At 42.2% G+C, this 27,292-nt stretch overlaps 1 protein-coding gene across 1 annotated transcript in view; it reads right to left on the reverse strand.

Moving 5' to 3' along the window:
- Nucleotides 1-12,113: 12,113 nt before the first annotated feature.
- The window catches only part of FRMPD4 (FERM and PDZ domain containing 4), a 349,502-nt gene continuing 334,323 nt past the window's right edge, over nt 12,114-27,292 (reverse strand). Inside the window, exons 12-17 of the mRNA XM_044449615.1 lie at nt 26,319-26,408; nt 25,720-25,902; nt 24,823-24,961; nt 23,409-24,470; nt 21,819-23,090; nt 12,114-13,450 (exon numbers count right to left, since the gene is read on the reverse strand). Of these exons, the coding sequence (XP_044305550.1) occupies nt 12,114-13,450; nt 21,819-23,090; nt 23,409-24,470; nt 24,823-24,961; nt 25,720-25,902; nt 26,319-26,408 (4,083 nt within the window). The remainder of the gene's footprint in view (nt 13,451-21,818; nt 23,091-23,408; nt 24,471-24,822; nt 24,962-25,719; nt 25,903-26,318; nt 26,409-27,292) is intronic.

Here is a 27,292-nt window from a genome sequence, read left to right on the forward strand (position 1 = left end):
TAGAGTAATATTGAAAAATTCCTCTTAACTTTGACAGAGCAGAGTTGGTTTAATAATCATATCAATAATCATATCTAAGCTATACATAATGTATGTATTAGACCAGGGTACCTGAAGGACCGCTTTCTCCCATATGTACCTACCCAGACCCTAAGATCTGTTTCAGGTGCCTTTCTGAAAGAGTCATCCTCCAAGGAAGTAAGAACAGCAGCTAACTGAAGAGGTGCCTTCTTAGTAGTTGTGCCCCATTTGTAGAACAGCCATCCAAAAGCAGCTTGCCTGGCATCTTCGCTACAATCTTTTCAGTGCCAGGCAAAAGCAGTTTTATTTTGTAGGCACATTAATAATTGATTTTATTCAGAAAATTTTTAAGTTGTGCTAATATGAAAAGTTTTAAATTACGGGCCCTCAGCTGTGCATTGTTTTGTCTTATTTGTATATTGTATTTTAATTACTATTTTATTGTTATTATATCCTTTATGAATTGTGATCTACTTTGAGGGGCTTTGGGCTGATTTAGAGGATGACTCCATAAATAAATAAATAAATGAGTGAGTGAGTGAGTGAGTATGAGTTAGCTTCAAAAAGGAGCAATCCTTATTGCTACACACTATGGAAATATGTAACTACCAAATATTATTGCAAAACATGCACCAAAGTAGCTAGTTACAGGGAGTATTTATAAAAAGCTGTCTAAGGCCAGGTCAAGCTGTGCTTTCTGTTTTGGCTGGCAGTGTCTCTCCAGCATCTCCGTGTCTCCAGCATCACCTGCTACCTGATCCTTTTTAACTGGATACACCAGTGATCAAATATGGAGCTGCCTGCCTGAAAAACGTGTGCCATATTATTGAGCTATGGTCCCTCATCCCCAAAGTTACTTTATGAGAAATGCACGTGCCAGACTTGAACAGGGCAAGTGATAATTTTCCTGCAATAGATTTCTTTTTCCTGAAAGTAAGCCACATGAAGCATGAAGAGAGTTACAGTTTTAACCAAGATAATGGGCACAACCCATGTAATTGGAAAAAATGTACAAAAGTCTGAATCGTTTTTTTTTTTTTTTTAAATTGAGATAACCAAATGTGAAATAAGGAAGGCAGGAGTGCCCCAATGCACAGTGATTTCAATTACGCAGCATTTGAATGAATTCACAGCACACTATCATCACTTCCTAATCACAAATGGATCTCCCAAGACCAGTCCAGTATAACCACTACAGCTTGTTATGCCAAACTGTTTCAGGAAAAATGGCTGTAGAAAAATGCTTCAGAAAAAAATAGCTTCAAACAAGAAGAAAGGCACAAAGACAGATTCATGCATGCCAGGAACTTGATGGCCCTTGGCTTGGCCTCTCTTTCCTGCTGCCTACTGAAAGCCCAATCGTTCTTATGCTTCTCATGTGAATTATGTTCTATGTCAGTTCAAAACCAATTTTGTTAAAGAGAACCTCGTGCTCGTAAACTGACGAGTGGATGGATTCATTTAAAATGTCAGTAGCAGGATTTGTGGGAATCTCTCTTCATCTAACAAAAAGAAAATGTTTGGAGAAATATGCCTTCTTTTTCAGTGTAATGTTCCTGCTATTTAAGCAGTGTCTTTCATGGTAGAGAATATAGCAGCAGTCTGCCAGTTAGTGGGGGAAGGGCCTGAGAAGTAAAGAGAAACATGGTTGACCATTTTAATTGGTCCTAGAGATTAAACTGAGAAAACAAATAGCATGGACCTGGAATGGAAGGTTTGGCAGATTGAGTGGAGTGAAGCATTCTTTCACTTAAAAAGATCATGTGAGACTTACCTACCTTGGTGACTGGCAGGTCTTTGCTTAGCAGAGGTGGAGAGAGAGAGAGATGGAGAAGAGAAGCCCCAAAATGCCTCCTGCTGAGTCCAGCATGTGGCATTGCATTTGACCAGAGCAGTTCTACCCCTTGCATGGCTCAGGTAAAGCTCCAAAGCGGCTTTGGTGGCAATGCCTGGAACCAGAGTGGCTTGAAGAGCAATGATCAGCATTGATTGAAAAGAAGGCCAAAAACAGAGGACCACTGGCAGGTTATACTATGTTTTGGGCATTGTTTAGAGAAAAGACTGGTCTGAGTACTTGTCCTGGCTGCAGACTGTGTCAGCTGGTTTGTTGCAGTATTACATTTAAAAGAAACAGGTTCTGGAATCTGTTAGGAAACATTAGGCTGTGGTTGTGGGTTATAATTTTGCAGAGCCATAAACATATTGGTTGGAAAAATCTTCTAATCTCAGTGTAGAAACAGTAAAGGATGTAAGTCTTGATTCATTGAATTTTAAAATTTCACATGAATGTTAACATGTCCAGCTATTTTTGATTCTACATTAATTTCATGTGGAAATGACTGCAGGAATATTTCTCTGTACTTGCAAGGCTTATATGAACAGCAGCAAAAGCCAAAGAAATGAGAAAGCAATGAAAATGACTTATTCTGTAATAATAATATTCAAGATTTCTAAACTTCAGATTTGCAGCAAAGTCCCCATACCAGATTTGGAAGGTCTTATTTTAGGAAAACTCTTTAAAAAGGTGTTTAAAAGTGCTTAATAGTATTTTTTTTCTTCAAATGAATGACCATTAGTCCCTTTGCAGAGTGTTAGCAATTGTACTGTTGGGGGAGGGTAAGCAATTAAGCCTGCCTTGATTACTACAGTGGCTTGGATCATCCATCTCTATATGTACTTGAATGTATTCCTGTGTTTAGAACGTGGAAACTGGCAGTAAAGGCTAACAACCATCACCTGCCCACTGATTTCCCCATGGAACAACTCCACCTTGACATTCACATTTTACCAGCATGCATATGTTTGGAAAACACATTTTTATAGTTATGGTATATAGTTCAACTTCTAAGAAGGAAACTGGGAGAATCTTCAAAATATTCCACAAGGCAGTATCTCCCTTCTGGGAGACAGGTATGTGTTGTGTATTTCATGATATTTGAGCATTGGTCTGCATTTGGACTTCTGTTGTTCTTCCCTTAAAATGTTTTGTCAGAAGCTACCTTATGGCTGTACACTTTCCAGTAAGGGCTGAAATGAAATTCAAAAGATGCAAAGACACACGCAGAAATAGCAAACATGCAAAATAGAAAGTTAATCGTAACTGTGACAACTGATAAATATTTCAGTTATAAATTAGCAGATTTTGGTGGGAATTAAAATATATTATTTGTTATGCGCAGGCATAAATAAATGCATTTTTATGCAGTGACATCCATGCACTAGCACTGGAATCAATTTATACCTGCAGAATAATATTGAACTGACAGAAAGATGAACAAAGCGGTCTTAGATCAAATCCAGAAATGTGTCTAATCCCATTTTAAAAGCATCTCTACTGGTGACCAGCAGCACCAACTTGTTAGGCATCTCTAAACTATGCACTGTGTGAAGAAGTACTTCTTTTGCCAGTCCTGAATCTGATGCTAATGAATTTCATTGAATGGTCCAGAGACTCATGTAATGGGAAAGGGAAGAAAACTTATTTCTGATTGCTTTCTCCACATCATGCATAATACCTCTATCATGTCTTCTTGTCACACTTTCTTTCCTAAACACTGTGATCATTCATCATATGGAAGATGCTTAACTCAGTAATCACTTTGCTCATTGTCATCTTCCCCAGCTTTACAGTACCCTAGCTAAGACGAGATGACCAAAACTATAGAGCTCTATGGCTGAAGGTCAGTATTTAGATGGACAACTCACTGGACCTGTGCTTGTTAGAAAGCAAGTCAAACAAGGCTGCGTCCTGGCTCCTGTATAGTTTAATTTATATATAAATAACATTGTTAGGAACTTAAATTCCCCAGCATTCCATGTCCCTAAATTGGCTACAAAAGCTATTTCCATCCTCCTGTACACAGATGATGCTATACTCCTGTCCCATGGATCCTCAAACTATGGCCGGCGGGACAGAGCCGGCCCACCATGGGCATCCATCCGGCCCGTGCTGCTGTTCGCCGTACGCGCACACGCTTGCATGTGCGGGGAGATGGTGGCTTGCTCGCTCAATGGTTTTGGACTTGCTGGGAGATCTCCGAGCGAGTGAGCCACCGCCACGCGCACCCGATGCCGCCTCACACGCACCCGACAGCACCTCACCGGCCCATGCCCCCAGGCACCCCCAACTCCCCAGCACGCAACGGTCACCACAGCCTTTCAACTGGCCCTCTATTGAAAAATTTTGAGGACTGCTGTCCTATCCCCAACCCAAACTGGGATTTATAAGTTCGTTGAGGGCATTCTCCAAGTCTTGCCACGAAGAACACCTGACATTAACTACAACACATCTAAAGTTATGGTATTCTCTACAAGTCACAGGGTCCACAGATGGTCTGTGGATAACCAGCCAATTGAACAAATCAAGCCTTTAAATATCTTGGAGTGGTTTTTCAATCAACAGGGTCCTGATCAGCCCATCAGAAATATGTGGTGGAAAAGGCATCTCAGAGTTCTAAATTACTAATACATTTTTACTACACAAACGGAGGCAACAATATGCCATCAGCACTTGAAGTGTTCAGAGCTAAAACTAGCACAGCTACTTTATGAGACCCAGATTTGGCAAATGCATATACTAGAGTTGTGGAAGCTGGTCAGTCTAAGTTATAAGGAAAATCTTTATGGATCCTTCTTGTGTTACAAATACCTTGCTGCACCTGCGATCTCCCTGTCATCAACTTACAGGTCTGGCATAGGCCACTTAATTTCTGGCTCCAGCTCTACTCAACCCCTACTGGTTTACTCTCTTAATCTTGCAAGATTCCTACAAGAATGCTTCAATAAAGTGCACCATCACAAAACTTCACTTTACACGTCTATCACCCCAGCACTTTTTGAAGTTAGGACTCAGCAAAGCAAAAGCCTTAATCAAACAGTTTCTATATGACATTGAACAACAGAGTAATCTGGGTATTTGAATGAATGAATGAAGACAGCCAGCCAACCAGCCAGCCCAGGTTCTATAGACGTTCTATCATTTTCCTCTCTGGTCCTTTCATATACTGGTATCTTATTTGCAACATGTAACTGTGCTAAAATATAGACGAGCTTTCACATATGCAAGACTCAATATTTTGCCCTCAGCCATACTTGAGGATCTATTTGAAAAATCATCTTGGAAATTGCTAATGTCCATGTGGAGACAGCAATATTGAAACAGTAATGCATGTATTATTATTATGTGATTTTTATAAAGAGCTAAGGACTGAGGTGATTACTGTTACCCTTACTGTTACCTATTCCAAGATAACCTGCTTCTGCATATCTGAATCTTCTAGCCGGACAAAACAAACAGGTCGCAATGAAAACTGCAAGATTTCTATCCAGTGCTATTGAGATAAGGTCTACTTTTGTTTCAGAGCTCTAATTTCTACAGGTTCCCAGAAGCGACTTAAATGAATTATCTAATAACTTTGGTATTGCTACCTAATACAAATTATGGAATGTTTTAAGGCAATTTTAGCTTTGCACATCCTATCTGCTTTTATGTTATTTTGTTTTATTGTTTTTAACACTTATTTTTATCCTAAGGCCTATGGCTAATTCAAATAAAGAGTGACTTGACTGTGCAGAGTATTCAGAATTTAGCCAAACCATAGAAGAATAAAAGGGTACAGCCATACAGGAATGTTCCTTTTCCATGTCTGTTCTTCATCAATGAAAAAATCACAACACATCTTTTTAATTTCAGATGAAGAGGGTCTTTCTGACATGTCAGAACATACACTCTCCAAGCGAGTGTGAGCCTCTGCGTTTTTAGATAATTTAAATTATGTTTAATATATTAGGCCTTGGTATAATTCATGTTTTAAAAATTACAGCTGGGACATACTTCCATTTCATTTTTTTAAAAGTCTGTGTACAAATACATTCACACAAATAGTGTGTAGACACCAGGTCAAGACCGTTTTATTTACCCAATATTCTAAAGATTAAATATTTTAATTATTATTTTATTGATATCCTCAGTTGTGTGTTATTTTGTTGTTGATTGGTTGTATTTATTAGGTGTTTTATATTGTAGGCCATCCAGAGACAAACCATAATGGACGGGATAAAAATGTCCAAACAAACAAACAGGCAGGCAGGCAGGCAAGCTATCCTGATAAAAGATTTCAGCACTGTCAGTCAACTCAGACCTCAAGGTAATTTGAGTTCTCACACTTTTTTTTTTCATTGTATGCTTTATTTCAAGCATTACTTTCAAAAACCTTCTTATAGCCCCATTTAATTCTTCTTTTCATTTAGAGATAATAGCAAACTAGCAACAAGGAAAATAGCAATCAATATCCAAAATTGTGTGCAAGGATGCATTCACATAAAGAGTAGTTTATTATTGATGGGAGAACTGAAATCTCTAGTAGAAATGTTTCTATATGGACTTATTGATCTCACTTTTATGTGTATCTAAATGTTAAACGTGACTAGAAAAATACATTCTTGTGTGCCTTATTATGGAACAACTGTCACATTTGTACAATGCAAATATATTTTTTGCTCTCTTCATTTACAGAATTACTGAAACCTCAAAACCTATTAATGTTTTAGAATATAGCTATATCAAAACGTGAATGATTTGGGTGTCATGAGTTCCGAATAGTGAGTTAACCCATATCTAAATTTTCAGATAGCTGGAGTTGCCAGAGCTTATAAAAGGAAAGCTTGATATCTAAGAGTTCCTTCATTAAAATCTATAGAGCTTATGTCTAAGAAAGCATCTAGGGCAGAAATGTATCCTACATGGTCATCCAGATGTTTCTGAACTACAACTCCCATGATCACTGGCTATGCTTGCTAGAGATGCTGGAAGCTGCAGTCTAACATCATCTGGAGGGATGCACAGTCTCCACTCCTGATCCTAAGGACAGCAGCCAGCAGGCTCATTTTCCTTTCCAAAGGTATGAGATTCAAACCACACCCTGTGATGTCACATGTTTCTTGTGCTGGTGGCTCTGCTAGAGGTTGCACAGCCACTGTAGCAGCTCATCAGTGCTTGTAATTTTCCCACTGGCCTAACACTGGATATTACCCTGTGAATTTAGCTCTTGCTGTAGTTAAGTGAAATACAGCTCCGTGAAATACTATTTTCCAGCTTTATCAGAACTATAACTTTTAATGAAAGCACATCCTTGCTAAACTCTTACATTCTTGGCTGCCATCTTTAGCAAACTCACACAGACAGGTCAGTGAGTCCTCTTCCATACAAGAGATTGTCCTGCTGCAGGGTTTTGCCCAATTATTCCTAGGAGGAGACAGCATTTCACATGTAATTTCATGTGTGTGTGATTGCCAGTCCAATCTGGAAGCTGGAGCTTTGCTCAAACAGCCATGATAGATAGATAGATAGATAGATAGATAGATAGATAGATAGATAGATAGATAGAGCTGAACAACTGTTCTGGAGGAAAAGTGGCTGGATTTTGTTCTCACACATTGCATTTCTAACAAAATAGTGGCTGGCACAACTCTGTCTAGTTGGGTTATCTATCTCATATATATAAACCAGTGTGAGGAATCTTGGAAGTTGAAAAAATTAGCAAACTGATCTTGCAGACGTTGCTCTGTCTTGAATGGTGACAGAGTTTATTACTGTGTTGTATCTGCTTTGGTTCTATATTAAACTATGTAGACTATTGAGTATTAAGATATATGAGGGATGCACAGTGCTTGACTCTCCATATATAATAATTATAGAACTAGAAAGGGTAGTTGTCGCATGTCCCAATATCCTCTCAGGTAATCAGGCGTTATTATACTGTAAAAAGTAGGTATTAGCTAGTCATTACTCTCTCTGCCATAAGGCCGCTGGATTGCCTTGGGATAGTGACTCACTCTCAGCCTCAAGTACTTCACAAGGTTGTTGTGGAGAATTAAAGAGGGAAAGTGTATGTACTGCCTCAAGCTTTCTGGGAAAAAGGCAGGCTATCATTGTGTATGAATAAATAAATAACAGGCCTATGAATGCTCATTGGTCATCCATGAATTTCATCATGATTATATCTGTCTTTAAGCTAAACTCTCTGGTAATATGCAAGACCTCACCTTGCAGTCACACACACACAGCCTGAATCAGTGGTTCTACAACACACTGAAAAACACTCAGAAAATGAAATACAGGTTTCTCCTTCCATGGAGAACCACCAGTACCTTTTTCCATGCTCACCTGGCTGCAGAATGTGGTCCTGCCATCATCATCTCACTCAGAATGACTTCCCAACATCCTCTCTGTCTTCCCAAACTCGAAGAAGTCAGCAGATACAAACAACATCAAGCCAGTACCCTTAAAAATTACCCTCTTTTTAATGCACCTCCCTAGATACAGGGCAAGCTATAGCAAAAGTCTTGTCTGTTATTTGCATACATTATTCCCCTGCCATCATTATAATGTGGGGCAACCATGGGAGGCCTGTAAATGGTGGGGAGGGGAGGTGTAACAATGGTTTAGCATCATGGTGAGGAAGGAGAGAGGATTTGTTCCTTCCATAGGGCCCCCGGGATACGACCTGAAGGAACAAGTGGAAGGAGAATTAAGAAGGCAGCGAGGTACCCATGATGAGGCCAACTGCCTATTCAGCATTCCTCTAAAACTGCAACCAGAGGCAAAACACCAGCCAGCAAGACCCACTGGGAATTGTCCATGGACATGCAGTTTCTGATCTCTGCTGAAGAGATCCGTGCTGACTTAACATAAACTACCCTTGTCCTCTTCTCCTGCAACTCTCAAGCCCCAAGAGAATCACATTTTCACACCCAGTTAAACTAAAACCTTAATTTAGTTTTCTTGCTTGTCTGACATAATGCTTATTGGATACAAAGAAGTTTGAAAACATGACTGTTCACCAGAAAGAAGATATTAAAGTCCCTCATTTTATTTTAAAGAAAATTTATAGTACTAGTACTTTTTTTACTCACAAAAAACTCATTGAAATGCAGTTGCTTGGTCTTTGGTAACCTCCTGAAAGTGAAGAGACAAGCACATATGATTTGAATAGTTGGTAACTAAGGCTGACTTTAGACAGCAGCCAGAGAAGCTAGAAACCTTGAAGGCAGATTCCATCTCTCAAGAAAAGTTTGACAGCAATGTACTGCAAGGTAGCCTTCAGACAATAAAATAAGTCTTGTATGTAAATAATGCTTTTGATCTTTGAACAACTTTATCAACACGTTCTCTGCTGACACCTTTTTGGCTTGCTGCTATAAGTTCATGTTTATCAACTAAAATAGCTGGACAGCAGGGCCCAGTTGCTCTACTCTCACTCATGCTGCTCCATCCATTGGCATACCAGCATCATGTGAAGAGAAAAATGGCCCCTTGCCTGTGAGAACCAAAGTTCAAAGGGACACTGTTAATGCTAGACATAATCCAGAGATACGTTGAGATGAAATGTATAAGGTAAATGCAAAATGCAAGTTTTTCTGAAGCTCACTAATGCTGACCAATAAGGTACTTAGAATTATGGAGCTGGAACAGACCTCAAATATTCTCTAGTCTAACCACCTAGTGATGCAGAACAGCTAATGCATGAGCATTCCTGATTTGGTTGATCATGGGCTGCATGAAAAGTTGCAACCATTTGCTTAATTGATTTTCATATTGTATAGCTATCCTGTAATCATGTTCTCAAGCAGTGTAAATCTCTGATTACTTACTATCAGTCTCATCGTTTCAAAGGAAAATTGACTTGCTGGGAAATTATAAGTCTGTTATATGGCTTCCTGTTAAAGCTCTCTGTTGACCCATTTTGGAAGAGAGCAGAACAAAACTGAATGGAGCACAAATCAAGGAGCACAAAAGAGCAGAATGTAATGTGAAGGAATATAAAATCAGGAGAAGCCACAAAAACATACCAAGAAATAAAGAGTCACTCACTCTGTTCAAGCTGCCCAAGAGACCAATTTTAGGTAATGTATATCGCTGACCATGGTGATATGGCTTTTGCTTCCATCCCCCAAGTGTTGAGTGCTTTGCATTCTTTTTGCTCAAATGCAACAGTGATGTGTTTTGCATGACTCAGCAGCCCTCCATGAACAATCAGCCAGAGCGAACTGTTGTATTGTGAGAACCCAGCATAGTTTCAGCAGGTTTTGTTTTGTTTTCCCATAAACCAACCGAAGAATCCGTGGCTTGTTGTGTTGTCAAAACCCGGCAGGGCAAAGTGATCAGGGGGTGTCGGGGGCATCTAGCGAACCCTCATCCAGAGCAGCAAATGACCCTGCCATTGCTTGCTTTTGCCACCAACATCCTCCCTCACCCCTTCTCAGCTAACAGCTGCCTTTACATTTCCACAATTTCCCCCTCCATGTTACTTCTTTGCTACGACATTCTTCCGACTGTCTTCCCTGAATCCCATATCAAGTAAGTTGTGACAGTTAGTAAAGGAAGGAGGAGACAAGCGAGAAGGCCGTGGCGGAGGGAAGTAACCAGAGGGAAGCACTTTTGCTAGCAGGTCTCCTTAGTCTGGAATAATCTGACACAACTTTCTTGGGGAGAGGGAGTGTTAGCCAGCTAGCAATGGAAACGCTGAAATGGAAGAGAATATGGGGATGCTTGGCTAAATAGTATAGAACTGGATTTGTGCAACAATAAAAATGCCCTCTCCAAGGAAGGCAAGGCAAAAGTGTTGCTGTATGTAAGCGCTCATGAAATTAATTTCATTTCATGAGTTAATGCAACGGAAAGGGGGGGTCCTTTAGTAGCCAGCGACCTGTGGACAAATTGCAGAAAGGATGCTTGATACAGGAGAAGTTCTGCCACAAAGGCACCTGGGAAATGTGCTGGAGTAGTTGGGAGGAATAAAAGGCCACAGCATGTCTGATCGTTTTGTTAGGACTGTGCATTGTTTAGCAAACAATAAACCAACGGTGGCTTATTTGCAGAGTGGCTTACAGTGATGTGAGAATGTGTCAGGTTTCTATTCTTAGCATCTAATGCAACTTGAGGGCATTTTGGATACACTTTCCAGTATCTCTCACCTCTATGCTGGCTATGCTGGCTAGGGATGATGGAAGTTGTAGGCCAAAACATCTTGAAGGCCACATTTTACCCACTTCTGATAGTAACCAAAATACTTCTGAGCTACTACAGTATTGAAAAAAGGCCCAATGAAAAGAAATGTGTAGAAGTAGGTGCAAAGCCAGCTTTCCCTTTATTTTTATGTGAGCATGTGCTGCCCAGAAAGGGACTGAGGAGAAGCTCTTTGAAACAGAACCATCATGGGTGAATTCTTTCACCTGCTCCACGACACTTGCTCTGACTGGGGTCCTTATAAAAGCTGCTGCCTATGATGGAGCTACCGCATGGGGTGTGGTTTACCCTTGATGCTTTCTTTGACAATTGTGGGATGCTATTTTTGTTTTTAGGCAGCAGAATGCTGTGTCTGGCTTAAGGGTGGTTTACAATGTTACTTTTGAAATTTGCTGTTTTGTTGTTTCAAATTTTGCTGTTTGAATTCTGTATTTGTGCTAACTTTTGTGTGCTGCCTTGTAGGGGTTTTGTTTGGACAAATGGCAGCATGGAAATAACATAACAAATGCATCAATCAAGTAATAAGAACAAAAGATTAATTTATTGTGTATGTATATATATTTATATATATAATCTCTAGTAAGTCATTATAGCCTCTGGGGTTTAAAATTATTTTTGCTATTAACATTATAATTCAAAACATTAAATACTGTTATATACATTATGCTTCCATTTCTTAGTTCTAACCATAAATGGTATGGTTTCTAAGTTTAAACCTGGAGGGGGAAAGGAGGTAATTCCTCTAGCATTGCAGTCTTTAGAAGTTTAGATCATACACTTGTAGATTTGTCAGTGAAAAAGCCAAATGTCCAATTGTACAGCATCTTTTTCTCTCTTTTTTAAAATAAAGGAAACAGGAGAACAGAACTGGCCAGAAGTTTTTCAGGGGTGTGTGTGTGTGTGTGTGTGTGTGTGTATGGTCTCATACCTATTTTATATAAAATCACAAAATATACACAGAGAGAGCAGTGTTTGTTAACACTAGTTCATACAGATACAAGTAAATAAAAGGTTTTTTTTAATGTATGGCTTTGCAAAGGTAGATTATGAAGTGACTTCTGTTTGTTTATTTATTTAAAAGCATTTTAAGAGAACGTGTTAGTGTGCTTACAATAGTGGCCATGGTAGTCGAGTGACGAGCCAAGAGTTTAATGCTAGAGTCACTGGAGGTCTTGCCAGACACGGCTTCTGCAGCCTTTAGAAGACAAATGTAGTTTATTACAACTTCATCTATTTTAGCTACTATTTCCTCCTGCTGTGTTTCAGAGTTCATGATTTTAACTAAACGCATGCAGGCTTCTGTTAAGCAACAGAGTACTTGAAAGCTAGAAGTCATAGCTACAAGCATTTCCTCAGGGCTTTTTTCAGCCATGGCCATTTTCCTGCAGGCACTTCCCAACTGTCTAGATTCTACAGATAACAGTTGTTTGTACTGAGAAAGTTTAAGGTCATATGTTCCTGGATGATCCTCCCTCTTCCCCACACTAGACCGGACCAAACAGAGTAGCTCATTGGCATCCTTTTGTGCTGCAAGAAATCCATCAGGCACTGCATAATTCTTTTCCTTCATGACACTGAGTCTTGAAATCCGTGCATTGAAGGACATGTCACTGAGATCCGTATTGAATTTGCCATCCTCACCTTCAAGACTCCTCTTGCTTTTTTGACTGCTTTTTGCATCTCTGGGAACTTCCACAGCTTCTATCTCATTTTCCTCATTTTTGGTCGAGGAAGACTGAGTAGATACTTCTTCCACCATGCACGGTCTTTCAGGACGATAGAGGCATGAGAGCTGGGTGCTATCTCTGTGCTCAACTTCATCTTCATCATCTTCAGGAGTTCCTCTCTTCAAGAAACAATAGCTAAACGGCCCACGGCATTTCCAGTTGCTAGCATCGAGCTTTCGTAAGGGCAATGTTCTGTACTGCTTGGGCTCCTTCTGGATGGTATTCCAGACAGATCTTTTGCTGCTTACACAGACATTCACAGAGCTTTGGGAATAACATTTCAACAACTTTTTCCCCAGAGGAAGTTCTCCTCTTTTTTCTGCTTTTGAGTCCTCTCCTTCCGTGGCATCTGTACATAACAAACTGGCTGTGGCTTTCTCCTTCTCAAGAAACATCGCAATGCCTGTAGTTTCTGCAATGACACTGCTGCTCCGTCTCAAGACTTTCTTCTTGTGTGGCATTCTGAGGCTTCCCCCCATCACATCATATGGCCAAAAACTAGCCACGACCCCACCTGACTGGTTGACTTTGGGAACATCAAAAGAGTCTTGGTTTTGACTTGGCACCTTTGATTCAGAGTGAATGTGGGATGATAGCATGATGGAACCAGCTCTGGGCTGTTTTGGAAAAGCTGAAGGTATGCCTCCTTGTCTTCCAGTCACAGGCTCTGTGAAAGCTACACTAGGGGTAGTAGAAGAACAAAGAGAATAATGAAGCATCTCAAAAAGGCCTTTAGTGACTGAGTATTTCAGTCTCACAGCATTCACTTTTTTTCTTTTTCTTTTGCAAAGGAGAAAGGATTAACATTATGAATACTTATTTTTAGATTCTTGGGGATATTTACTATTTCATCATACACCCGTGGCTCTTTCAGGAGACATGCAGAAACAAACAAAACCATTTAAATAAGACATGCTGTTTGGCAATTAGAGTGAAGACAGACCTAATGCAAAAACTGAAAAGTCACAACTACTTCTGCAGCTGTGACTGAACCTGGTTTCCTCTTGGCTTCCTTCAAATGGCATCCAGATACAATAGTGAATCAAATACTGGTTTGGCTCCTTGGAAATCCTCCTTTATCATTATTTTTAAAATATCAATTTATATCTGTTTTGTGCAAGTACATAGATTGTATAAATTCCTGTTCATCTACTGTTAGATTAAGTAAAATTAAATCACTGTTCCAGGATTTGGGTGGTGATCATGTGGTTATGTGATCTCATCACAGGTGCCAACCAATCAGGGCAAATCACAGGCTGCTACAGTGGTCAGTTTTCAGAGCCCTTTCCCCACCGCCCTACAAACACTTTGATCCTACAGGGATAAAATACAAGAAACCCACTTCCAAATTGGCCTCACTGCCCTAAACATCTTGTGTTTGTCTTCACATGTATTTTTTCCAGAATCTCACTATGATGAACTAAACTTAATGTCTTGCTTCATATTTTTTTTATACATGTGTATATTGGAAGAAAAACTCTCCAAATAAAATGATATTCTCCGTTTTCCTAAAGGAGACTTGCATTTTATGTTGTTCTCTGGATCTTGATTATTTAGGATATTAAGCTATCATTGAAGGAAACAGGAATGTCATTATTAAAACTAATAATTATAAAATACTTCATCTGAAATAGAAAACTTTTGACAAAGAAGCCCATGAAAAATGGCCTTTCAATTTTTTGTGTGAATGGATTGTAAAACATCAAGTGTGGTCAAAATAGGGATGTGCACATCAGCAAAACTCAAGCAAAGCTCGGATTTCACCTGCAATACTGAGTTCAGTTCTGGGTATCCAGGTTTAAAAAAAGACGCAGAAAAACTAGAAAGCATTCTAGAAAGAAACTAGAGGGCAACAAAGATGACCCAGGTTGTGGAAGATAAGCCCTATGATGAAAAGCTGAGAGAGCTGAACATGTTTAGCCTTGAGAAGAAAAGACTACAAGGGGATATGATAGTACTGTACAGGTACATCAAGGGCTGTTACAAAGAGGAAGGAAGAGACTTTTTTTCACTCATCTCTGATTTTTTTACCTCTCATTTTCCACTAATCCAGGTGAGGCAGTGGCTGTGCTGAACCGGTGCTTGGCCGAGGTAATGGGCTGGATGAGAGCCAATAAACTGAAGCTCAATCCAGACAAGACGGAGGTCCTGTTGATTGGCGGATCGGGCTTTGGAGAGGGTGGATTTGACCTGGCCCTGAATGGGGTTGCACTCCCTCTTAGGGACAAGGTCCGCAGCTTAGGAGTACTCCTCGACCCGGAGCTTTCATTGGAAGCTCAGGTGACAGCGGTGGTGAGGAGAGCTTTCCTTCAGCTTCGGCTGATTAATCAGCTGCGCCCCTACCTGGAGTACGACTGCCTGGCGACGGTGACACACGCGCTGGTGACTTCCCGTCTGGACTTCTGTAACGCGCTCTACGTGGGGCTACCCTTGAGGACGGTCCGGATACTTCAATTGGTTCAAAATAGAGCTGCCAGGTTGCTGACGGGGACGGAGCGTTATGTTCACATGACTCCAGTCCTCTGACAGCTTCACTGGGCCCAATTCAAGGGTGTTGGTTATGACCTATAAAGCCCTAAATGGCTTGGGACCTGGTTACCTGAAGGAGCGCTTACATCCATATATGCCCGACCGCCCCTTGAGATCTGCGGGAGAGGCCCTTCTCCGGGAACCCTCCGTGAAAGAAATTAGGAGGGTATGTACTCGGAGGAGGGCTTTCTCTGCGGTGGTGCCCAATCTATGGAATGTGCTCCCCAGAGAGGTCCGCCTGGTGCCGTCGTTATTTGTTTTTCGGCGCCAGGTGAAGACCTTTTTATTTAAACGTCATTTTAATTGTTAACAATATTTACTTATTTATCTGGCCAGGGCGACTTCTTTTCTTTTATAACTTTTCTTTTATAACTTCTTTTATATCGTTTATATTTTTTATTTATTTTATATTATTAATTTTAATTTTATATTGTTATTTTTATATTGTATTGTATTTTATTGTGTTGTAAGCCGCCCTGAGGCTTCGGCAAGGGGCGGCATAGAAATGTACTAATAATAATAATAATAATAATTTAGTAGTGCTGAGTGGCAAATACATGGTCCCCTCTATCCTTTCGTTGTGGCAGAAGCAGAGATTTGCAGCATACACCACCACAGGGGCCATTTCTGCGATTCCACCACAAATTTGTTTTAGTGAATTAGTTATTCTATAAGTGCCATTTAATTTAAATGTGTACTAGTAAGTCGTGTTGACGTCACTGGAAAAAGCAGTGAGCGCACAATATACCTTTCAGAAGAAGAAGAAAAGTTAATCATATATATTGATTTAGGATTACATTTTCTGTTTGTCATAGTTCTGCGTCCTTGTAGACACATTGAGCAACACCAACTGCGCCCGGCAGCCTACGCCGGAGGAGGGCCGCCTCCTCGCTGTGTAAGACCGCGCCGCGCCGGAGGGGAGCCGCTGCCTTGCTGCGTAAGACCGCGCCGCCATCCACCGCCCACTTGGCTGCTCCGCCACGCCCCAGCACGTGTGGCAGGCGTGCTTCGGACGAGGCGGGGGACGCAGGGCCGGCGGCTACAAAGGGCGTCGGCCAAAGGATGGTCGCCACCGTTCGGGTGGCCGAGCAGGGGGCGGGGCTGGCCAGGGGCTTGCGCTTGGCGATGGTAGGCCCTCCTGCTGGGCTGTGAGTGAGGGGTGAGAGTGTGTGTGTGTGTGTGTGTGTGTGTGTGTGTGTTTTTAGTAGTAGTATTTTAAATCTTTTTATGGAGTCGTCCCTGGCCATGCTGCCGCTTATGTTTCCTGGGGAGCGCACGGGTGCCGCCATTGAGGTGGTTATGGGCAGGGGACGTAACAGCGTTGGGAGCTTAACGTGTCCGCATAGAAGAAGGAGGGACAGATGGCTGACACCTGTCCCTACTTCTGGTTTTGCTCCCAGCCAGAGGGTGCCAGGGAGTCTCGTCAGTCGCCCCTCCGGCCTGACGGTGCTGTTGCTTAATGCCAGGTCGGTCAATAACAAATCTGCCCTCATCCAGGACCTGATTGTGGATGAGGGGGCCGACCTGGTCTGCATAACGGAGACCTGGGCGGGAGAGGGGGGGATGTTGCCCTCTCCCAAGTGTGCCCGCCCGGGTATCTGGTCCAGCACTGCTCACGGCCGGAGGGGAGGGGAGGGGGGGTCGCTTTGGTTTACCGAGCCTCCATCTCCCTCACGGGACTTCCGGTCCCTTCGAGACCAGGGCTGGAGTGTCTCTATTTGGTGTTGGGCGACCGAGACAGACTGGGGATTCTGTTGGTGTACCGCGCACCCTTCTGCCCAACAGTCTCCCTGCCTGAGCTGACGGAGACTGTCTCGGACCTGGTGTTGAGGACCCCCAAGATGTTGGTCCTGGGGGACTTCAATCTCCATGCCGAGGCTAGTCTGACCGGGGCGGCTCAGGACTTCATGGCCTCCATGACGGCCATGGGGCTGTCTCAACATGTCACCGGCCCCACCCATGAACGGGGACACACTCTGGACCTGGTTTTCTCGACGGGGCAGGAAGAGGGTGGTCTGAGGGTGAGTAATTTATGCTTGACTCCCCTGTCATGGTCAGATCACTTCCTGGTGAGGTTTATGCTCGAGAGCGACTTCTCCCTCTGTAAGGGTGCGGACCCGATTATGTGGGTCCGCCCCCGGAGCCGGATGGATCCAGAAGGATTCCTGAAGGCCCTGGGGGAGTTTCCGGCTGACAAGACGGGTGCTCCTGTCGAGGCTCTGGTCGAACTGTGGAATGGGGAGATGACCAGGGCTGTAGACACGATCGCTCCTAAGCGTCCTCTCCCACCGGGCAGAGCCCGCTCTTCCCCTTGGTATACTCCTGAATTGAGGGCGATGAAGCAGGTTGGGAGACGACTAGAGCGTAGGTGGAGGAAATCACGAGATGAATCTGACCGAACACACTTAAGAGCCCACTATCGGGCCTATGCTGTGGCGGTGAGGGCGGCAAAAAAGAGATTCTTTTCCGCTTCCATTGCCTCCTCACAATGCCGTCCGGCGGAGCTCTTTCGAGTGGTGCAAGGCCTGGTCCGTCCAGGTCCAAAGGAAGACCTGATTCCACCCTCAAAGGCCCGCTGTGACGACTTTGCCAGGCATTTCAGGGAGAAAATCGCTCAGATTCGTCACGAGCTGGACACCACTATTGATTCAGAGGTTTCAAAGGAGACACCAACGCTGCCGTCTGGTCCAGATTTATTGGATGAATTTCAGTTACTGCGGCCCGATGATGTGGACAAGGTGCTTGGGCGAGTACGTCCAACCACTTGCCTTTTGGACCCTTGCCCGTCTTGGTTAATAAATGATTCCAAGCACGGGATTGGAACCTGGATCTTGGAAGTGGTTAACGCTTCTCTGAGGGAGGGTCGGGTGCCTGCCCCTTTGAAGGAGGCGGTAGTCCGACCGGTCCTGAAGAAGGCGTCACTGGATCCAGAGATGGCCACTAATTATAGACCAGTGGCCAACATCCCGTTTCTGGGCAAGGTGTTAGAACGAGTGGTGGCGGGACAACTCCAAGCACTCTTGGATGAAACTGATTATCTGGACCCATTGCAGTCCGGCTTCAGACCCGGGTACGGTACTGAATCTGCCTTGGTCGCCCTGTATGATGACCTGTGCAGGGAGACGGACAGGGGGAGTGCGTCCCTGTTGGTTCTGCTGGACCTCTCAGCGGCTTTCGATACCATCGAACATGGTATCCTTCTGGATAGGCTTGCGGGATTGGGGGTTGGAGGCACTGCTTTGCAGTGGTTCCGCTCCTATCTCAATGGCCGGTTCCAGAAGGTGGTGCTGGGGGACTATGGCTCTGCGCCATGGCAGCTATGCCATGGAGTACCGCAGGGGTCCATTTTGTCCCCTTTGCTGTTCAACATATACATGAAACCGCTGGGAGAGGTCATCAGGAGGTGTGGGCTGCGGAACCATCAGTACGCTGATGATACCCAGCTGTACCTCTCGTTTTCCACCAATCCAGGTGAGGCAGTGGCTGTGCTGAACCGGTGCCTGGCCGAGGTAATGGGCTGGATGAGGGCCAATAAACTGAAGCTCAATCCAGACAAGACGGAGGTCCTGTTGGTTGGTGGATCGGGCTTCGGAGAGGGTGAATTGAACCTTGTCCTGAATGGGGTTGCACTCCCTCTTAGGGACAAGGTCCGCAGCTTGGGAGTGCTCCTCGACCCAGAGCTTTCACTGGAAGCTCAGGTAACAGCAGTGGCGAGGAGCGCTTTCCTCCAGCTTCGGCTAATTCATCAGCTGCGCCCCTATCTGGAGAATGACTGCCTTGCGACAGTGACACATGCATTGGTGACTTCCCGTTTGGACTTCTGTAACGCGCTCTACGTGGGGCTACCCTTGAAGACGGTCCGGATACTTCAATTGGTCCAAAATAGAGCTGCCAGGCTGCTGACGGGGACTGGACGTTATGTTCACATGACTCCAGTTCTCCGTCAGCTTCACTGGCTTCCCATTGAAGTCCGGGCCCAATTCAAGGTGTTGGTTATGACCTATAAAGCCCTAAACAGCTTGGGTCCTGGTTACCTGAAGGAGCGCTTACATCCTTATATGCCCAGCCGCCCCCTGAGATCGGCGGGAGAGGCCCTTCTCCGGGAGCCCTCCATGGAAGAAGTTAGGAGGGTGGTTACTCGGAGGAGGGCTTTCTCAGCGGTGGCGCCTAAGTTATGGAATGCGCTCCCCAGAGAGGTCCGCCTGGCGCCGTCGTTATTTGTTTTTCGGCGCCAGGCGAAGACCTTTTTATTTAAGCAGTATTTTAAATGTTAATATTATTGAATTTTATTTGGCCAGGGCGGCTTGTTTTATAGTGTATGTTTTATATTATATATTTGTATTTTATTGTATATATTTTAAAATGTTATTTTAATTTTTTGTTGTAAGCCGCCCCGAGGCTTCGGCGAATGGGGCGGCATAAAAATGTTTTAATAAATAAATAAATAAAATAAATTGTAAATATTTGCCCTAAAACAAGATTGCCCCAGCAGGAAAAGGCACTATAAAAATACTGCTGTTAGATAAACATTCTTGTGGTTTTGTGGTTTATTCCCCAAGAGGTCCAAGATAGAGAAATGCTTTCTAAAACGCTATTTAGATGATATTGCTGAAAAATTTGTAATCCATGCAACTGAACAGTTAGGTTTTGTGGCCAAGGGTGTTATCAAGGGGTTTGGCCAGCATGTGCATCAGCATGGAGAGAGCTAGTATGCACATGAACATGTGCCATGGTTAGATCCCATTGGTTCACATCTGTCATCATTAGTACAGGCCATATCTCAAGAGTAACACTCATCACATACACAGACCATGTGGCTTCCAATGTCTCCATTTCCTTCTCACTGTTCCTTGTGACCTAAATCTGGAAGGCATCTGCACTGGGGACTTGTGGGCTAGCAGAGGCAAACTACACCACACATTCAGCTGAGTTTTTTGGGGGTTTTTGCCACCTTGAGCACACCTTGAGCAGGTTTCACTGTTAAAAGTGGCCTTAAAATAATTTCAGATATACTTTTCCCAAAATTCTGCTCCCTCCGCTTCATCATTTCCCTTTCTGCCATTTGTCTACTCAAAAGCAGACTCCCTAAAATGTTTATCTTCCTGTGGGGAAAAGATATAAGCAAGTCAGAGGGAAAAAAAAGGAAGAGTAGCTGTTCCTTTTTTGCTCCTGATTGAAGACTCTGGAGTTATATCTCAGCCATTGAAAAAACAATCTTTTAGGGAAAAAGGCTTGGAACTGCATGTGTCATTTAGTGTGGTTCAGGCAGGGACTTGAAAAGAGACATACAGTGCAATCCTATACATATGTACTCAGAAGTAAGTCACACTGAGTTCAGCAGGACTTCAAAGGTTTGCTTAGTTTTAAAATAGTTCTGGTTTTAATCTGTTTCTCTGTTAAATTTGTTTTTGTTTGCTTTTTCTTTGCACAGCACCTGGCAGGGGTCCTTTATAGGACTGCAAGGCAATTTCTAACCATTTTGATCAATAAATAGCTGTGTCAAAAAGAGAGTAGTGCAAGAAATAAGCCTCATCTCTTAAAAAGCCCTTCTAGGCCCAAGTGAAAAGTTCTGGGCAAGGTTTGTTCCAAGATTCACAGTGGCTCCTGGAACATAACCTGAGCAACTTTCTTTAACCTTCTTAGTCTCTTGTCCCCCAGATATGAAGAAAACTTTAAAACTTTCTGAAGAGGATGATTGGTTCCAACCACCTGGGGCTTTTGGCAATACAATTTGAGAAGGTGGGTTCAGCTACTAGATTTTTTTTGTTTGCTAGACCACTTGTGTTAGAAATAAAGGCTGCAAGGGTATGGCTTTTACTGGGCAAAAAAAAAATTATAAGACGTACTGTCCTTCAGTGCTTCTAGAGCTTTCCCTTAACTAACTGAAAGTCAGATGCTCTCTTCTTCTCAAACTATCCTCTCTGTAATAAACTTGGCATATGCTTGGGACTCAAGAGACTAGGCAAGTAGGTAAAGTGACTAGATGAGACAGAATGACTTCTTTATTTTTTTTTTTCAATACTGCAAAGGTATGTGAGTGTTGCCTTCTCTGATTCCCCTCTGCTTGTTTCTCCTTTCTGTGCTGGACATTTGGCTGTACTGTTTTGAAAGGGATCTCTCCCTAAGCTCTTTCCTACATTAGAGAACATGTGGCTACAAAGCTACCACTTATATGTTAAGAATTTTTTAAAGGGTTTTGGGAAGCTCTCTTTTTCTGGGCTTTGGAAGAAGAAGTCCAAAGCACCATTTTTTTCATTGTATTTCAGGAATAAACACATATCACTTGATTCTCCATATCCAAGGTACAAGGTCTGTAGAAACTGGGCATTTGCTTATGTGTTTGAACTTACTATGCATTGTGGGTTTGTGGCAAGATCTATGTTGCACTATTTAGACAGGATTTGTACAGTGTGTGAAACAGTCGGACATGTGGGGATGCTGGTTTGCTTTAATCATTTTAGTTGGCACCCATGATTTTTGTCCCTATTCAAGATCAGTGCTCTGATGCTCCGTACCTGTAGTTTCTTTAATCTTAGGAATCCTGTGACATCCGTCTCTCAACGTGCCAAACAGGGGGTCAGCAGAATTCACTGCAGAATGCATAACAGGAACAGCCATTCTGTGGCACACAGTTTCTGACTGCTGGTGCAGCTCCTTGTACGTTGATCCGTGGTTGGGATGCGTGGCAGCTCTTTCATCTACGGAAATATAGCCGATGCTTTTTCCTGTTGAGTCAGGCATGATGTGCTTAGCATCAGAGGTACAAAGAGGAGATTCAACAGGGGTTCCACATGTACTACTGCCTGTGCTGCAGCCTGCATCCACCGAAGAGCACTGCGAGCTTTGCAGGGAAAAATGGCCTTCGCTCTGCAAGGAGGACATTCGCTTAGCTAAATGGTACTCGCACAGTCTAGTCACACTCTGCTCAGCTTCTGGAAGCTTGGAAAGACGATCATCCACAGACAAATTAACATCTTCAGAGTCATTCCAATCTTTGGGTGAAGGCAGAGTAGACACATCTGACACAAAATTTTCATCTGGCCCATGTCCTAAAATAACATTATGATCAATCTCAGGATACACATCATCTTTGCCATCCATCTCTGTTTTCCCAAGACTGGAAACTCGTGGAACTGCCTTTCCATTCACTGTCTCTGAATTTGGTTTCTCCACTGCTCCTTCTTCTGGAGCAACATACCATCTTTGGCCATCCTTGCGAAAGGCAGTTCTCTCTACATTAAAAGTGCTTATGCGTTGACCCTCCCTCAAGGAGAGAGTACCAATTTTACTCTTTTGCTCATCAGTTTCTGTTTTTTTAGCCTCCTGCTGTTTTTTTGTAACAACATGGCCATCAGGAGTCATTTTCCCTTCTCCATCAGTCACCTTACTTTTCCGTTTAGTAGTGCAAGAATAAACTGCAGACCCCATGTGCAGTTTGCTAAAATATTCAGTAACAGATTTTGTTTCCATGGTTTCTGGCTCCATCTCCATGTTATCTGAATGGAGAATCTGCTTTGAAGGCACAACTTTTGTCTGTAGCTCTGTAACTTGCTGATTAGACGATGATGGTAAAGATTTCATTAGCAGCCCTCCAGCCTGATTCTTGGTGATGGAGAATTCAGCCTGCGGTTGGTTACCTTCATTAGCAGGCAAAAACATGCGCGTGGCATTTTCAGTCAGTTTCTGTGCGGTGGCCTGTTCAGAACTTTCAGTCATTTCAGAAGAGTTAGTCTCATTGCCAGAATCTGATGAAGATTCAGGGCTATATGCTCTCAAGATGGCTACACCTGTATGCCACAAAGAATAAGAGCCAGTTAATGAAACCATGTCAGGCACTTCAACATACTGATAAGAAAATGGGTTTAGTAAGCTTAAAAATGTTCTAGAATACTGGTTCATATATTGCATAGTTTCCAAGAAAGGCAACTTAACACAATGGTGGTTCTATCCTATGGGATGTATAGGTGATGGCAAACAACAATAACAATGACAACAATGACTATGAAATGTTTCCAAAAAGGTTAATGTTGAAAAGACTAAATGGTAAAAATGGATGAAATGGTATGGTTTGTTTCAATGAATGAACGTAACAGTGGTGAAAGAACCTGAATTATCATTAGTCTGTTGTTCCTCAGAAGCAGCCAAGGCCTCCAGTGCTTGAAGAGTAGAAACCACAGCTTCATCTAACCCCCTTTCACATTTTCCTTCAGTATTAGTGGGGACAGCATCAATAAGAGACACTGGGATATCACCACGCCCAACGTCCTTGGCTTCCTCCTTGTCTTCTCTGTACTGTAAGGTGTGATTCTGTGAGTCTTCATCATCCGAGCTGTCCCTGAATCCAGGTGGAGGAGCAGCAATGGCCATGTTTAGAGAATGCAATAGGAAGTCATCTTCATTATCATCGCCTTCTGGAGGTGGAAGTGATGTCAAGTCTATGATGTCATCACTAGAACCTGAAAGGCTAAGAAGAGTTGGCCTATTGATTTCTCCTACCATAACGTCTTCCTCACAGCTTACTTCATCTTCATCTTCAGCATCTTCTGTGTTCTCTGCATAGCAAATATCATGCAGCAAAGGCTCTTCTATTCCTTCTGCAGCTTCAAATATTTTGCCATCATTTAAGCCCGCATAAACTGAATTAGCAGCAAACTGAATGCTATCAGTATCTGGAGAGAGCTCTAAACCCTTAATGTCATTGGCATGGCTTATATAAAGAGCTCTTTGCTTATCTAAAGTTTCTGGACTTTCATCCAATAGTCTTTCATAGCCAAGAGTTTGGGGATTAATACCATCCAAATTGTGATCGCCAAATATAAAGGATACTTTTGCAGCTCTTGGAGATCCTTGTGTCTTCTTGCTTGAGTCCAGTCCTCCTGAGTATGACAGCACAGATTGTTGGCTTAAATTTTGGTTTTCTTCTGCCTCTGTAGAGTCACTTTGTTTAGCCAATTGCTGATCAATCTCACTTGAACTATAAACACTGTCTATGTATAGGTGTCTGTGTTCTTTTGGACACAAAGTGCTGTCGCAGGATTCTGTAGTTTTCTGTTTCGGATCTACAAACATGTGGGCCTCCTGTTCTTCTTCTGCTGGGAATGTAGTAGTTTTTGCCACACAGTTCCATTCTGATCCATGGAGGTTATGCTTCCCCTTAGTTTCATTCCCTAAAAATGAGTACATGGGAGAAAGGTAAATAACAAATCAATTTATGCCATTAAGGATACTTCGTTATTTCTAAACTTTTATAGTTTTAGCTTCATCCTGTTCATATAACCCAGGGTAACTTTCTAACAGATGTTTTTTATTTATCCATTTTTTGGCTCACAGAGAATTCACATAATGAATTCTTACAGTGACTTATAGTGATGATACATGCTAAAACTTACAAATCATAATTGTTGAAGTACATGTTTTTAATTTCACAGCACTCTCTAGTGACAGGAAAAAAAAAATCTGATAAGTGACCTGGTACAGTATTTTGCATATTGTGTCTGTTACATTGTAAATATTCATTACCTGCTTCACGGCTTCCACCATTTTTCTTCCCGGCCATGTTAAATATTGAACGCCTTGAATCAACTAGAAGTCTATAGTATCCAGCTGTCAAACAGGCAAGATTCATGGCATCTGATGATTCCATTAACAAAATGATTGGCTAAGCAGAAAAGACAACCAAGACATTACATCATCAGGACAAGTCTGTTATCTTGGAGTAAAATACACAGATTACCAAACAGAAACAGGGGAAAAAAAACCCTTCTTGCAGTTGCAGTAAGCAAATCTAATGTAATTACAGTGCCAGTATGCTCTTTAACATGTTTATTCAGAAGAAATTCATGTTAGGTTTCGTAGTATTTCTATGAATTTGAGAGGGGAGGGAATAATATTTTTTTTAAGATTAGTTTCCATATCACTCTTTCCCTTAAAGAATACCCTGCCTTCATGAGAAAGTAAGATTTCAGAAGCCAAGGTGGAAGGCTCATGTTAGCCATTCTTGAATGGGGTACAGAAGCCTCAGAGATTCCTCCAGGTCTCTGAGCCTCTCCTTTGCCTTCTGCACCTGATACAGTTTGTAGGCCAGTTTCAGACTGGCTGATGCAGAGCTGCACTATAGGATTCCTCAGGAGTCAGGAGAGGTAACTATACTGGACTTTAGAATGCCACACATCTAGGTACAATCTTGAGTCTTACACATAAAAGACAGAGACATAATCTGAGGAGAGATCCAGAGATGCTCTAGTTAATGTATTCCACAATGAACAGTTGCAATTATGATTTAAAAATTATTCATGTTTCTAGGGATAATTGCCTACCAAGGTGCAAGGGGCCATTCTTTTAAGAAACTCTCAGACCTAGATTCTTACAATACAGAATTTGATTTAAATAATTAAGACAGATCGATATTCCACTTACTTTTACATCTAGCACATGAAGCTCAACTCGAACTATAGTTTCATCTTCTGTAAACATCTCAATTCTGTTCACATGGCTGAAATCGGCCAGTAGTGCTACCAAATTCGTTTTGGTATTTATTACATGGCTTATGCCATATCGTGGTCCCACTAACAATGTCACCTCAGAACGTTTTTCTCCCTGCTGCAACAAGTAAACAAAAAAGAAGAGATCTTCATAAAATGAGGAAAAGAGTATGAGTTTAAATCAGTTTACTTCTAGTAGATAATTGTTGTGAACTACTCCGAGTTCTGGCTATTGGGTGATAGTAATAAAAACATTGCATTAAATATATCGTCTAGATTAACCAGATTGTAGATCACATAAATAAAATGCTTTAAAGTATTGTAAGAAAATGATATTTAATGGCACTACTAATTTTATGTACTTGTTACTAGAAAATGACATCTGTAAAAATGCAGGTGATCAGAATGAGTCTCCCTGAAGTAGTATTAGAGCTACTTCATGATTTGGTTCAATATTAGTTATAATACAATTAATGAAGTACCCTGTTAATCTTCCATCTGCATACTATTTGGCAAATAAAAAAAAGAACCTACCATTAATGTTGCTTTGAATACACGGCCTCCATATAGCCGTAGATCACTGAGAAACTTGAGATAGTGTACCTTGGCTTGTAGAGCAGATAGCTGGAGATAAGGGGGTGGGGGAGAAACCAAACATGAATATGAAAGTAAGACACAGTGGAGAACATCATTAACTAGATTAATTAGAATTTGACTGCACAGCCCAAGAAGACTGGCAATAAAAGCTTATCAGAGTGTATAGGTAAGTCACTCCTTCCTGAAAGCAGTCATTATATTTCGTTCTTTGAATTCAAGTGTTATTTGCTTTCAACAGATGTAATCCAAACTGTATCAACAGTAAAGCTTGAACACTAGAGTTGCTTTAGTAGAATATTGATCTGAACTACTCAGCTCAAGCAGTGTTCACTGATGGGAAACGAAGATGGAAGAAACCGATGCAGCCATTTCATTTGGTACTTCTTAACTTTGGAATTTTTCAACTTCTGTCACCATTGCCCTGGTAATCTTTGGCCAGGCAACAGCAAGCACTGGTAGGGGAGGAAACATCCAAGATTCATTCTGGTATTGAGAAGGGTGAAGTGCTGGATGAAATGGCTACACCCGCCACCACCATCTTCATCTCCTCTAGCTTGCCTCTGGGGTCAATGTTGCAAGGTCTAGAGGCATTCCAGGGACACAAAAGGCAGCGGCGGCAGCGGCTGCAGTCTCTCACCTGGAGCTCTTCTTTGTGGTACTAGGGTAAGTATCACTACCATAGGAAAAAGTTTGCTTTTTAATGAGGATGTTGGTGATGGGCTTTAGCTCCAGTGAGCACTGTGGGGCTCAGCATTTGGCCAATAACACTGGGTCTGCTGGTGACAAAAATTAACTGACTTTATCTTCTAAATTTATACCCAAGTTTCAATAAGAATGGTTCTTTATATCCCATCTTCGATAACGCATTATTAATGCATTTCGAATCCCAATAATTTCAGTGAGAGATAAAT

Source organism: Varanus komodoensis, unplaced genomic scaffold (genome assembly GCF_004798865.1).
Source record: "Varanus komodoensis strain SLA01 unplaced genomic scaffold, ASM479886v1 scaffold1, whole genome shotgun sequence".
NCBI classification, from domain to species: Eukaryota; Metazoa; Chordata; class Lepidosauria; order Squamata; family Varanidae; genus Varanus; species Varanus komodoensis.